The 12,615-nt window shown below is 39.6% G+C and overlaps 3 protein-coding genes across 3 annotated transcripts in view; all 3 read right to left on the bottom strand.

Moving 5' to 3' along the window:
• LOC308094999 (NACHT, LRR and PYD domains-containing protein 12-like) overlaps window positions 1-12,615 on the bottom strand; it is a 518,863-nt gene that overhangs the window by 129,591 nt on the left and 376,657 nt on the right. Inside the window, exon 17 of the mRNA XM_080441848.1 lies at window positions 3,617-3,790. Coding sequence (XP_080297974.1) covers window positions 3,617-3,790 — 174 coding nt within the window. The remainder of the gene's footprint in view (window positions 1-3,616; window positions 3,791-12,615) is intronic.
• LOC308094786 (uncharacterized protein) overlaps window positions 1-12,615 on the bottom strand; it is a gene marked incomplete at its 3' end in the record, with an annotated part of 221,582 nt that overhangs the window by 55,530 nt on the left and 153,437 nt on the right. The gene's annotated exons all lie outside the window — the stretch shown is intronic.
• Window positions 1-12,615, bottom strand: part of LOC308094996 (NACHT, LRR and PYD domains-containing protein 3-like) — a 569,186-nt gene that overhangs the window by 457,421 nt on the left and 99,150 nt on the right. The window lies entirely within an intron of this gene.

Below are 12,615 nucleotides of genomic sequence, written 5' to 3'. Positions count from 1 at the left end.
AAACTTTTTAAGGGTGGTCATCTAGTGAAATCTCTATTACTGAAATGAACTCTTGCACCCATTAATATCAATATAAATAATCAAAACTAGATGATGAAGATCTGACAAAATACATCCAACAATGATAGTGTAATTTGTATCTCAGCATGGCAGGACATGAGGTAAGCTTGGGTTCCCATGATATCATTCTTATTAATACATTCTCACCACATCATTCATAATATATTCACATAATACAGTACCTAATAACACAGAATTGATCAAAATAAATCAGGTAAGATACATATCTTACCTTAGAATTTCCAGTCTACAGTGCAGACTCTTCAGTCCAGCTAAGAGCAGATCCAGTAGTCCTGCTTCCTGCAGGTTGTTTTTGCTGAGGTCCAATTCTCTCAAATGAGAAGGATTAGAGCTGAGAGCTGAAGCCACAACTTCAACCTCTGTCTGTCTGAGGTTACAGCCAACAAGTCTGTAAATACAGATTGAATAAGAGACTATCAAAACAAATTATACCTAATTCACTGTCATGGAAGTTAACTAAGATATCTCCTACTGTATCTAGTTATACAGACATAAACAGTTTAAGTATGATCAGAGAACAGGGAAGTAAACAACAGATGAAAAGTTAATGTAATGTAAGTAATCTGAGTAAACATGCTCACTGTTTAAAAAGCCATCCTCTGTACACCCCTTCACTAATGGTATGGTCCATTTCTCATATGGTATGGACTGTTTTCATGGTAGAATAACTCATAAAGAGGACACATATGAATAGTTTGAGGACTTGAGTTCTCCTGTTGTTCCGTGTGTACTAAGTTTGGGGTCGTCTGTCGGCAATTGGATGAGTCCAATCGTTGCATGTTTTATTAGGGTGATTTTTTGGACGATATTTGTCATTTTATTTTGCAAAATAAATATATCCTAATGGTCTGTCTCTTTGAGAATTAAACTCAATACTATTCAAATATAGCCAAATTAAATGTAAAGCGCAATACAAAGTGCGCACGAAATGTTAATCAATTTGGGCCATTCTAATAATGATTTATGATGATGATGAAGGCATGCTCTTGTTGCACTTATTTCCGACGAGTCTAGGCTACAAAACTCAGCCCCCTCCCCGGTAGGTAGGTAGGTAGAGGTAGGTAGGTAGGTAGGTAGGTAGAGGTAGGTAGGTAGGTAGGTAGGTAGGTAGGTAGGTAGGTAGATAGGTAGATAGGTAGGTAGGTAGGTAGGTAGGCTACTGAAGCGGAGGAGAGCATTGCTTTCCTAGTTTTCTGTTTATCAGCTACTGTACGTTTGATGATATCTGTATATATATTTTCATATAAAAACTACATTTAAACTACAGCTCTAGTTTCTGCACATCCTCGCTGTGCATTTGCAAGCTTGATGACACAGGAACACATGTCTCCCCGGTCTCACAAGATCCAGCACTTGATTCTTAACTTTTATTGTCAAGTCTGGATATTAAAACTTGTGTCAGCTTATGTTTATATCACCTGTCAATCAATGCCATTTGAAATGTGAGTTCACTCACGACCCAACGCACGTTACGAGTCCCTTTAGTTACAGGGGAGGGGGGCGGGCGGGTGAATTATCCCACAGCAGCACAAGTTATTATTTGTCAGAATATAAAAAGTGAACCTGGATGGTGTGTTTCACCACATCGTTGTTGTAAACTGAGGTAGGCTTATCTGCTTCAACTTCACTTCATCTCCTAGCCTGTGATCTTAGCTTAGTCCTAAAAGAACAGTGGTGGAAAGTAACTAAGTACATTTACTCAAGTACTGTGTCAATACAGTACCCAAGTACTGTGTCCAGTGGTGGAAAAAGTACTCAAATTATTTACTTAAGTAAAAGTACCAATACTGCAATATAAAAATACTCTGTTACAAGTGAAAGTCCAGAATTAAAAATGTACTTGAGTAAAAGTTATGGTGGCATAAATGTATAGATTGCCAAGTATATATATTGTGTATTTGTTGGTTATCTCATTGAAGCAAGGTTTCACATAAATGGGCTAATTCCAACTCAGCTACAGCTGTCCATCTAACAGCTGAGCTGACTCTCTCATGCTACTCTTACTCTGTCAGCTATGTGTATATGTGTACCTCGCTCTTATCTTTAGTACATACCTTATATGACCATTTAGAATAGCATCTCTGGTACAATGTGGACTATAAGAACTGTGTTAGATGGGTGCTCAAGAAGCTTGTGCCCAGAGGGGCTGCAGGAGCTTCTCATGATCTGTATGCTGATGCTCTGCTGAAATCTTCCTAATAAATGGTCTAAACTTCAACCAACTGGATATAATATTTTCCATAATAAAGTACAAAAGTATTGGCATCAAAATGTACTTAAAGTACCAAAAGTAAAAGTACTAAATATTTGAAAATAGCCGATCTACAAGTTCACAACGCGTCACAATGCGACGCGCTGTGAGCTTGTAGATCGGCTATTTTCAAATAGCCGATGTATAAAATAGGGTTAAAGTGGTTAATGTATGTTTCATTATATCATCATTTATATCTGAAAAGTAACTAGTAACTAAAATTTTCAAATAAATGTAGTGGAGTAAAAGTACAATATTTGCCTCTGAGATGTAGTGGAGTAGAAGTAAAGGTATTGGAAATTGGAAATACTCAAGTACAGTACTTAAGTAAATGTACTTAGTTGCTTTCCACCACTGACTGTGTCAACACGTTGCGATGTGACGCGTTGTGAGCTTGTAGATCTGCTATTTTCAAAACATTTTAATACATTGTATACATACCATGTGAAACGGGACATTCTGCATGATGAGTACATTCTACTTTTGTTACTTTAAGTACATTTTGATACCAATACTTTTGTACTTTTACTCAAGTAATTTTTTTATTCCGGACTTTTACTTTTTTACAGAGTACTTCTACATTGCAGTATTGAACTTTGTGTACTTTTTTCCACCACTGTAAAATAATATCCTATGGAAGTGATTCTTTGTTGTCTAAACAAGTTTTGGTCAGTGAGAGAGTGAGACAGATGCATGTCAGTGAGAGAGTGAGACAGGTGCATGGCAGTGAGAGAGTGAGACAGGTGCATGTCAGTGAGAGAGTGAGACAGGTGCATGGCAGTGAGAGAGTGAGACAGGTGCATGTCAGTGAGAGAGTGAGACAGGTGCATGGCAGCAGAAATACATCTTGGTTTGTTCATTGACAACTATAGTAACCAGACACTGCACACGTTACAGCCAAATGTATACTCCGTCGTACGACGGGGTCGTGCGGCGAAAATAGTAGATCTACAAGCTCACAATATGTTGCGTCAGCAACGCATTGTGAGCTTGTAGATCTGTCCGACCAGCACATTCCCAGTGGGTGCTCACTTTCTCCCGTGGGTGCCCGAGCCCTAGGTGATCAGCCCCTGCTTATTTTCCTTCTTAAAAGCATAATTTTATTAAGACATGACAGCAATATGGGAAAAAAAACGTATATATCTCAATTAAACATACATTAAATACAATAACCAAATATCATTTTGTATACGATTAGTAGTGGCAGCCCCGTTTAGTAGGTTAACATAATATCTGTGCACAGTCACACCCTTAATCAAAATAAATCGGGTAAATGTATATTACCTTAGAATCTCCAGTCTACAGTGCACACTCTTCAGTCCAGTTAAGAGCAGCTCCAGTAGTCCTGAGTCCAGGTTGTTTTCGCTGAGGTCCAATTCTCTCAAATGGGAAGGATTAGAGCTGAGAGCTGAAGCCACAACTTCAACCTCTGTCTGTCTGAGGTTACAGCCAACAAGTCTGTAAATACAGATTAAAAAATAATAATAATAAATTACACCTTGTTCACTGTCATGGAAGTTAACTAAGAGATCTCCTACTGTATCTAGTTTTACAGACAAACAGTTTAAGTATGATCAGAGAACAGGGAAGTAAACAACAGATGAAAAGTTAATGTAATGTAAGTAAATCTGAGTAACCAAGCTCACTGTTTAAAAAGCCATCCTCTGTACACCCCTTCACTAATGGTATGGTCCATTTCTCATATGGTATGGTCTGTTTTCATGGTAGAATAACTCATAAAGAGGACACATATGAATAGTTTGAGGACTTGAGTTCTCCTGTTGTTCTGTGTGTACTAAGGTTGGGGTCGTCTGTCGGCGATTGGATGAGTCCAATTAATGTTGGTTACCTTCATGTTACACGTGTGCACTTCACCTACAGTATGCTGAGTATACTAATATAGTTTTGTCTTCCATTAAAGGAATATTTCACTCCAAAAAACACTTTTCCCCTATCAATTATACCTTGAATTCATGGAGATTTGAGTTTTTTTGTATTTGTGACATTCCTGAAGCTAAATCCAATATCCTACTACTTTAATTAAAATGCCCACGCTGTGGTGTACGTCCCGGGTTGGTCAGCACACGAGGTCTCCACTTGCCTCCAAACTTGCCACAGACTATTTATCAGTGCTCTGGCTAATGCCTAGGCTTCTTTCCCCACCTTTGATGTACTTACATATTGTACAGTTAATATAAAACTACATTCTTTTTGTTCAGGCACATTTTAGCCACCTTTTGTTTTGGCCACTAGGCCGACCCTACTGCACATGTGTGACATAGGCACAGTGTCCCATAAAAAGGACAAGGACTGACAGATAGAGATCTCCATATATGGCCATATCAGTTGGATCACTGGTGCACCGTAGATGTGAGGGCCACGAAGCGGCCCGAACCTCTAGTTTGACTAGATGACATTAATAGGAAACCAATCTTAACAAGAGCAAAACTATATTTAAAACATTATCTTTAAACCTGGATCATCAGTAGGCTCATAGTGATTACACTGTGAGAGCTGTTTTGGAGTTTATGTACTTTTCTTTAATATAGTTTTGCATTGGTTTTCTACCACGGCAGACACCGCAAATATTCTATTTTGGCTCAGGAATGCAACCGGGAAAAAAGTTCTGAGGTGGGGGGAGGGGCAGAGTGGAGTGTGGAACGGTCAACACCACTAGACGTCACAGAAAGACTGAACAGAGGAAGAGAGCAATGTTCAAACAGCAGTTGAAGATGTGAAATGAATAAAGTGAGAATGAGCAAATATATGTCATATTTACTGACAAACATGTGTAAAAGCTTTACAAACAACTGATTGTTAGACCAGAATAAAAAATAAAAAATATATATAATTTATAGGTTTAGGGTTTTGAGCTCCGGGTTTTATGCCCCTTTAACAGAGTAAAGGAGCTCAACAGGTGAACTGTGGGAGTTGTAATAAAATGATTGAATCTGGAGCTTAGACAAACATAGGTTGTTTATAAGTTATCCATGGATATTCAGCTGTACTACAGCATTGGTAATGGCAATTTTATTCAGGCACCAGGCACAACACTTTGGACACAAAAAACATATCTTTAAAAATATTGCCAAATGTGTAAATATTACCTTCATGCTACCATATCATACGCAGGGTCCCTGGAGAATGAACACTATGGATCAAATGACCCCATGACCTTTCCTCTAGCTCAACCTTTGTACCATTTTCTCTTTAAAATGGTGCTATATTATGTTATGTCACATCACAAAGCTTTGGCTGTTGTTTACATTAGATCGCATGAGAGGGACTCGCTTTCCAAATAAACCAGACCTACACAGTGGCGTAACGCAGAATCGCGGGGCCTCCCCGCGGGAGTTTCACGTACATGCACGCACGTGCAGCGCGCGTGCATGTACGTGCACAACCTGAACATTTTCGGGTCTAATTCGGGTCTAATTCGGTTCTATTTGACCAATATAAAACAACTTTTTTTAAATTTTTTGCTGTAAAAATATTTGTATCAGCGCAGGTGGGGCCCCTGGTGGCCCCCCCGCACCGCATCACTTGCTACCCCTCTGTTACGCCACTGGACCTACAAGCTGTCAAGGTGTTGCGATGGAAAGCATTGTAAGCTTATAGATCTGACACCTTTGAACTTTCACCACAGTAAAGAGGGTTTATATGGTGTTAAAAGGGACATGGAACAATGCAAATGATGAACACATGAACACATTTGATTTGGTGGACTTCATCATCTGATACACGTGAGACACACACAAATCAAGGCTTTACACAGCCTTTCATGAATCAGACGTAGCTCTTTATTTAGACGCAAACCTAAACTAAAGAATATAGCAGAAATGTTAAGAGCTGTGTGAACGAGGCCCATTGAAAACAAATATTTTAAGTTCCTCTACTGAGAGGATGGCAATGTCAGTGGGTTCAACCAGCACGGCTTTTAGACTCTTAGTTTTGTTTTTACCCTGCTTTATTTTGTTCTGGCCTTTATTTGCACATACACACAATACCACTAGTCACTATTTGAGACACAGACAGCATTATTGGAACTTTTATGTCAACCTTTATTTCTGATTATAGTGTTAACTGTAATGTCAGACTGACTCTAGGATGTTTCTATTCACTTGACTACTAACCGAGCCTTTCTGCAGTTCCTCACAGCTGGGATCAGTCTCCTTCGCCCCCCCTCTGATGTGTTGTATTTGTCCAGGTCCAACTCTTCCAGAACCTCCTCTGACGTCTGCAGCATGACGGCCAGAGCTGAACACTGGGTCTCAGACAGTTTCTCTCTTCTGTTCTCTGACTTCAGGTACTGTTGGATCTCCTGATGTACTGAGTGGTCATTCATCTCCATCAAACAGTGGAAGATGTTGATACATCTGTCAGGAGAGGCATCATTTCTCAAATCCTTCAGGTTGTTGATGGCTCTTTGGATGCTCCTTGGGTTGTTCTCTGTCTGACCCAGTAGGCCTCCTAACAGACTCTTGTTGGACCCCAGAGAGAGGCCATGAAGGAAGCGGACACAGAGGTCCAAGTGGCCATTTTTACTCTCCAGGGCTTTAGTGGTGGCTTTGTTCAGGAAGTCATCCAGGGAATTAACTCTAGCACCAAGAAATGTCTCCACCACACCATTGTTCACCGGACCCTTTGTGAAACAGTGGAACAGGTAGACTGCAGCCAGAAACTCCTGGATGCTCAGATGAACAAAGCTGTAGACTGTTTTCTGGAACAGCACACTGTCTCTTTTGAAGATCTTTGTGCACACTCCTGAGTACAGTGAGGCGTCTTTGACATCAAGGCCACACTCTTCCAGGTCTTCTTGGTAGAACAGTATACTACCTTTCTCCAGATGTTCAAATGCCAGCCTTCCCAGCTTCAGGAAAACATCCCTGTCAGTCTTTGTGAGGTGCTGTTGATTCCCCTTTTCTTTTTCATGAGTCTCATACTTCTGCTTCTTTCTCTTTGTCTGAACCAACAGGAAGTGGCAGCACATCTCGGTGAGGGTCTTGGGCAGCTCTCCTATCGTGTGTGTCCTCAACATGTCCAGCAGAATGGTAGCAATGATCCAACAGAAGATTGGGATGTGACACATGATGTGGAGGGTCCTTGATGTCTTCAAGTGTGAGAGGATTCTGTCGGCCAGCTTCTCTTCACTGAATCTGTTCCTAAAGTACTTCTCCTTCTGGGGGTCTGTGAAACCTCGCACTTCTGTCACCATGTCAACACATGCAGGAGGGATCTGATTGGCTGCTGCAGGTCTGGTGGTTATCCAGAGGAGAGCTTTGGGGAGCAGATTCCCCTCGATGAGGTTTGTCAACAGTACGTCCACTGATGATGTCACTGTGACATCAGAAACAATGTCATTGTTTTGGAAGTACAATGGAGACCTGCTTTCATCTAGACCATCAAAGATGAAGCCAACTTTCCAGACAGCGAGCTGCTCTGCTGTGACCTTCTTTAATGTTGGGTGGAAATCATGGATCAGTGTGAGAAGACTGTACTGCTCATCTCTGACCAAGTTCAGCTCCCGGAATGAAAAGGGAACCAGGAGATTTATATCTTGATTTTCCAAACCCTTTGCCCAGTCCAGAGTGAACTTACGCACAGAGAATGTTTTTCCAATGCCAGCGATGCCCTTGGTCAGAACTCTTCTGATGGGTGTCTTTCTGCCAGGGAGGGGTTTAAAGATGTCACAGCAGTTGATTGGTGTGTCATGGAAGGTCTTCATGTTGGAAGCTGTCTCAAGCTGTATCACCTCATGTTGGCTATTAACCCCTTCACTCTCTCCCTCTGTGATGTAGAGCTCTGTGTAGGTGCTGGTGAGGGAGGTTCCAGACTCTTCTGTCATGTGGTCTTTCACATCATCAAGACTGTTCAAACTGATCTTATAATCATTCAAATCATCCTGCAGACTGACATCTGAAATGAGAAGAAAATGTATGTTTTAAACATTCCGGTTAATTCACAACTTTACATCTTTACGGCACACAATTTGTAAAAAAAAAAACAGCCAAAAGTAACAACACAAGATCAGTTGTTTTTGTCGAGTTGATAGTTTTTTAGCTTCTTTATTTGCACTTAGATATTGATACACACTAATTTGAACATTAAGTCTGACTGATTTCTGCAATTTAGCATTATTTATTCTAAAAATGTATTTTAAAATTATGCAAATTCTGTCCAGTCTTACTTTGTCCAGGTGTGGTTTGACTGGGTGTCTTCAGTCCAGGTGTGGTTCTGGATGTATGTCCACACTGGGGACAGCCATAATGTCCTGTTGGAGTAGACTGGTCCCAGTATGAGGTGATGCACTGTCTGCAGAACCAGTGTCCACAGCTGGTAGAGACTGGATCTGTCAGAACCTCCTCACACACTGAACACCTGGACGCCTGCTCTGTCACAACACAACCACTCCTCTTCCTCTCTCTGTGGAGATGAAGACAATGTATATTTATTTATACAAATTTAGACAAATAATATTTATTACTTTGTTCATCTGAGCATCCAGGAGTTTCTGGCTGCAGTCTACCTGTTCCACTGTTTCACAAAGGGTCCGGTGAACAATGGTGTGGTGGAGACATTTCTTGGTGCTAGAGTTAATTCCCTGGATGACTTCCTGAACAAAGCCACCACTAAAGTTAAAAATGTTCAACTTTTGTAAACGTGTTTCACATTTTTCAAACCGCTTCAAGATTCAACTAAATGTTTCAAAAATTACAGATCTACAAGCTCAAAATGGGCCGCAATGTGATATGTTGTGAGCTTGTACATCAGCTATTTTGGAATATCATTATTCTTTATACATTTTGCTGGGGGCCCCCTGTAACCCCCTAAAGGTCCCCTGGGGGTCCGCACACCCCACTTTGAGAACCACTGTTCTAAAGAGGACAATTACTAAAATAAATATATTGTACAAAAACAAACACAATAATAATAATATATTATACAACTGTAGAATTGAAGAAAATTACACTAAAAAATAAATAGATATAAAATATGTTTAAAACTAATTATATATAAACTATTATATTAATACAAATAAAAAAAAAGAAACAAACAAACATAATAATGAATTATCTTGGGAAAACATATCTGCACTCAGGGCAGAGGGGGGGGGGGTCTATTTGTATAGCTTAGTTTTTATTTAGTTTTCATCAGTGACAAATGGTAGTTGACGAACATCTTCCATCATAGTTATGGTCAGAATCAGGTTTATATAATATATATATATATAATAATACAATATACTGTAGATCAAGTATTTATAAATATTGCTTTTTACATTCAGCCAAATGACACAGACCACAATCACGCTTTTTTCTGTACAATGTGACTTCACCACAGAACACCACATTAGGCCTGATTCAATAAGCTTGGGTACGTGCATTTTATACTTAAGAACAAATTTCCATGTGCAGAGTCTGATTCAATTTATGTGATATTTTGCACTGATTACACTGAATCTCACGCCTGCTCTGAGGCACTCTTATGTGACTCAAAATGCGTGGCTGTTATTAGAATGCTGTATTATTCATGCTAAATTAATTACAACTAGAAAAAGTGCTCCTCGGAGCACAGGTCTCCGCCAGATCAGGTAGGTTATTGTGGGGCAGCAATGTTCGGAATTCGCCAATCAGGATTTCATATTCTTCCAGGATGGAAGAATATGAAAAATCGGACGGAACCATCTTGATCACTTAACTATAGAGATAATGGGATTGGGTACCGATTAGCATGATGTTTGAATTTGTAGGAGTAATATAAAAAAGAAAAGTGTTGCAAAATCGGCCTCCTGGTGGCGCTATAATAGGGCAATGTTAAAAGGGTGGCATTTGTTCTTCAACGTAGTGTGAATGTGCATGCAAAGTGTCACCGCAATCGGACGCTGCATTCATGATTCGTGGAATTTTGTTAAAACGGGCCACTCCTGCAAACTTTAGATGTCAATGTTAGCCAATCAGGATGGAATATGACAAATTAAAAAGATCCATCTTGATCACATGACTATAGAGATCATGTGTACTGATTTGCGTGAAATTTGGATAAATTCTGAAGGCTTAAAGGGATACTTCACTTTAGGGCCGGGGAAACATTTAAAAAATATATTAAAAATAAATGAAAAAAGTTATGGAAAATTCATGGCCCCCTCACGCATTAGAGTGTCCTACTAATGTGTGAGGGGGCCTTTATTTTGCCAAAACTTCTTAAATTTTTTTTATATATATATTTTTAATGTTTATTTTATGTGAAAGTGAAGTATCCCTTTAATATAAAAAAAAATGTTTTACATAAGTCGGCCTGGTGGCGCTATGAAAGGCAAATGTGAAAAATGCAGGGCAGTAGTTTTTCCTTGGCCTCTAGGGAGTGTGTGTGCAAAGTTTCACGCAGATCGGTGCAGTTTTAGTTAAAAATGCAAATCGGCCTTTTATAGCGCCACCATGAGGCTGATTTAAAAAAATTCTAGTGGCATTTCTTCCTCGGCCTAGTAGGAATGTGTGTGTAAAATCTCACGGAAATCGCAAGCTGCGTTCATGATTTGAGGCATTGTGTTGAAAACGGAGCAATCCTGCAAACTTTGGAAGCCAACCTTAGCCAATCAGGATGGAATATGGAAAATTGGACAAATCCGTGGACACACGGACGGACGGACGGACAGACAGGGGGTAAAACATACTCTCGCCATGGCCTTTCGGCCTGGCGGAGACAATAATGCCAAACCTGAAATAAAATGTTTATGCGCCCAAGCCCAACATTTGAAAAGATGTCCGTTAAACAATCTATTGCTTGGATGCGTATGTGATTATAGACATGATCCATTCATTTTTCAGTTGATGCTTTAGAGCTGAATTATTATGTCCCCATGCAGCGTGCTTGCCATTTCTCCAACTGTGAACATATTTGGCAAATTGATTACAATGGCCTGTCATGCCTTATGTTGCAGGAGACCACAGACACACCTCTAACGTTGCAGTAATTATTACTCTTTATAGTTATGACACTGGTTGATCACATGAGCGCTACACAATAGACTACAAATCTTACCATCTGATTAAGCAGCCTGGATGCCCCTCAATGATCCATAAACTCGATAAGGGATAGTGGCATTCCAGTATGTCCTGGACGTATTTTCTTTCTTTCTTTCTTTTACCTCATCAAAGGTGAGCAATATTGTTCATTAGAAAAGGCTTGTATAAATTATATCTTTTCATGCTTTATTAGCCTATTATTTTGTTAAACTTTTTAACTTTTAACATGAGCAATAGGTTATTCTGCGCATCCATTGCGTGAGGGACTCACTTGCCGCAATGCGCTGTAAGCTTGCAGATCTGTTCATTTTGACATGACTCACATGCTGTTGGTTTCACGTTGAATATTTCCGGTTGCCTTTTATGATGTTAAACAAGTTAAATGCACGTCAGCCTTAAATAATATATACTAATATTTCCACTAAAATATACTAGTAAATGTACTAACAGCTTTGTGAATGAGGCCCAATGTGATTTGTGGGGCTTCATTCAGAAACTATACACGCTGCAACTGCAAAGGAGTGTGGAAGAGAGGTGAAAAGGAGAGAGCAGGCAGGGTGGAACGGATGGAGGAAAAGTGTCAGGAGTGATTTGTGACAGAAGGGTACCAGCAAGAGTGAGAGGGAAGATGTATAAGACTAGTGAGACCAGCCATGTACTGTACAGCTTGGAAACAGTGGTACTAACGAAAAGACAGGAGGTAGAGCTGGAGGTGAGAGAATTGAGGATGCTACGATTCTCATTAGGAGGGATAGTCCATGAGCCAGACAAGATTGCATTATCGAAAGAGTGGGCAAAACCAAACCTATATTAAATTGTTCATAGGGTCAATACGAGTAAATAAATATATGATAACCTTTCCACAGGAGCAGCTTTTTCATGGTTATCACACATTTTGTTATTTTCCCCATACGTACATGACAGGTGAAGAAATTACAAAATTTAAAAAAGAGTTATCATAATGAAACTTCCTGAGTTGATTACTTACATGAAGACAATGATTTATCGTATTACAAGTTTTCTGAAATTGTATATTTAAATATGCAAATTAGGCATTTAGTCCATGAGCCAGAGCCCCAAAATTGAGCCAGATATTGAATATTCCCTCGTTAAAAACCTTTGACTCCAACATCTTAACAAAATGAAATAAGTATGTTGACTCTGGCTTTGTCCAAAGTTCCAATGTTGATTCTGGAAAGTTATGCAAATGTGGGCATATTTTCCTAATGCCTAATTTGCATATTTAAATATACAATTTCA

This window comes from Gymnoscopelus braueri, assembly GCF_963280865.1.
Source record: "Gymnoscopelus braueri genome assembly, chromosome: 11".
In the NCBI taxonomy this organism is placed as follows: Eukaryota; Metazoa; Chordata; class Actinopteri; order Myctophiformes; family Myctophidae; genus Gymnoscopelus; species Gymnoscopelus braueri.
The sequence above is the reverse complement of the archived record's forward strand: the minus strand, read 5'-3'. Positions and strand labels throughout refer to the sequence as shown.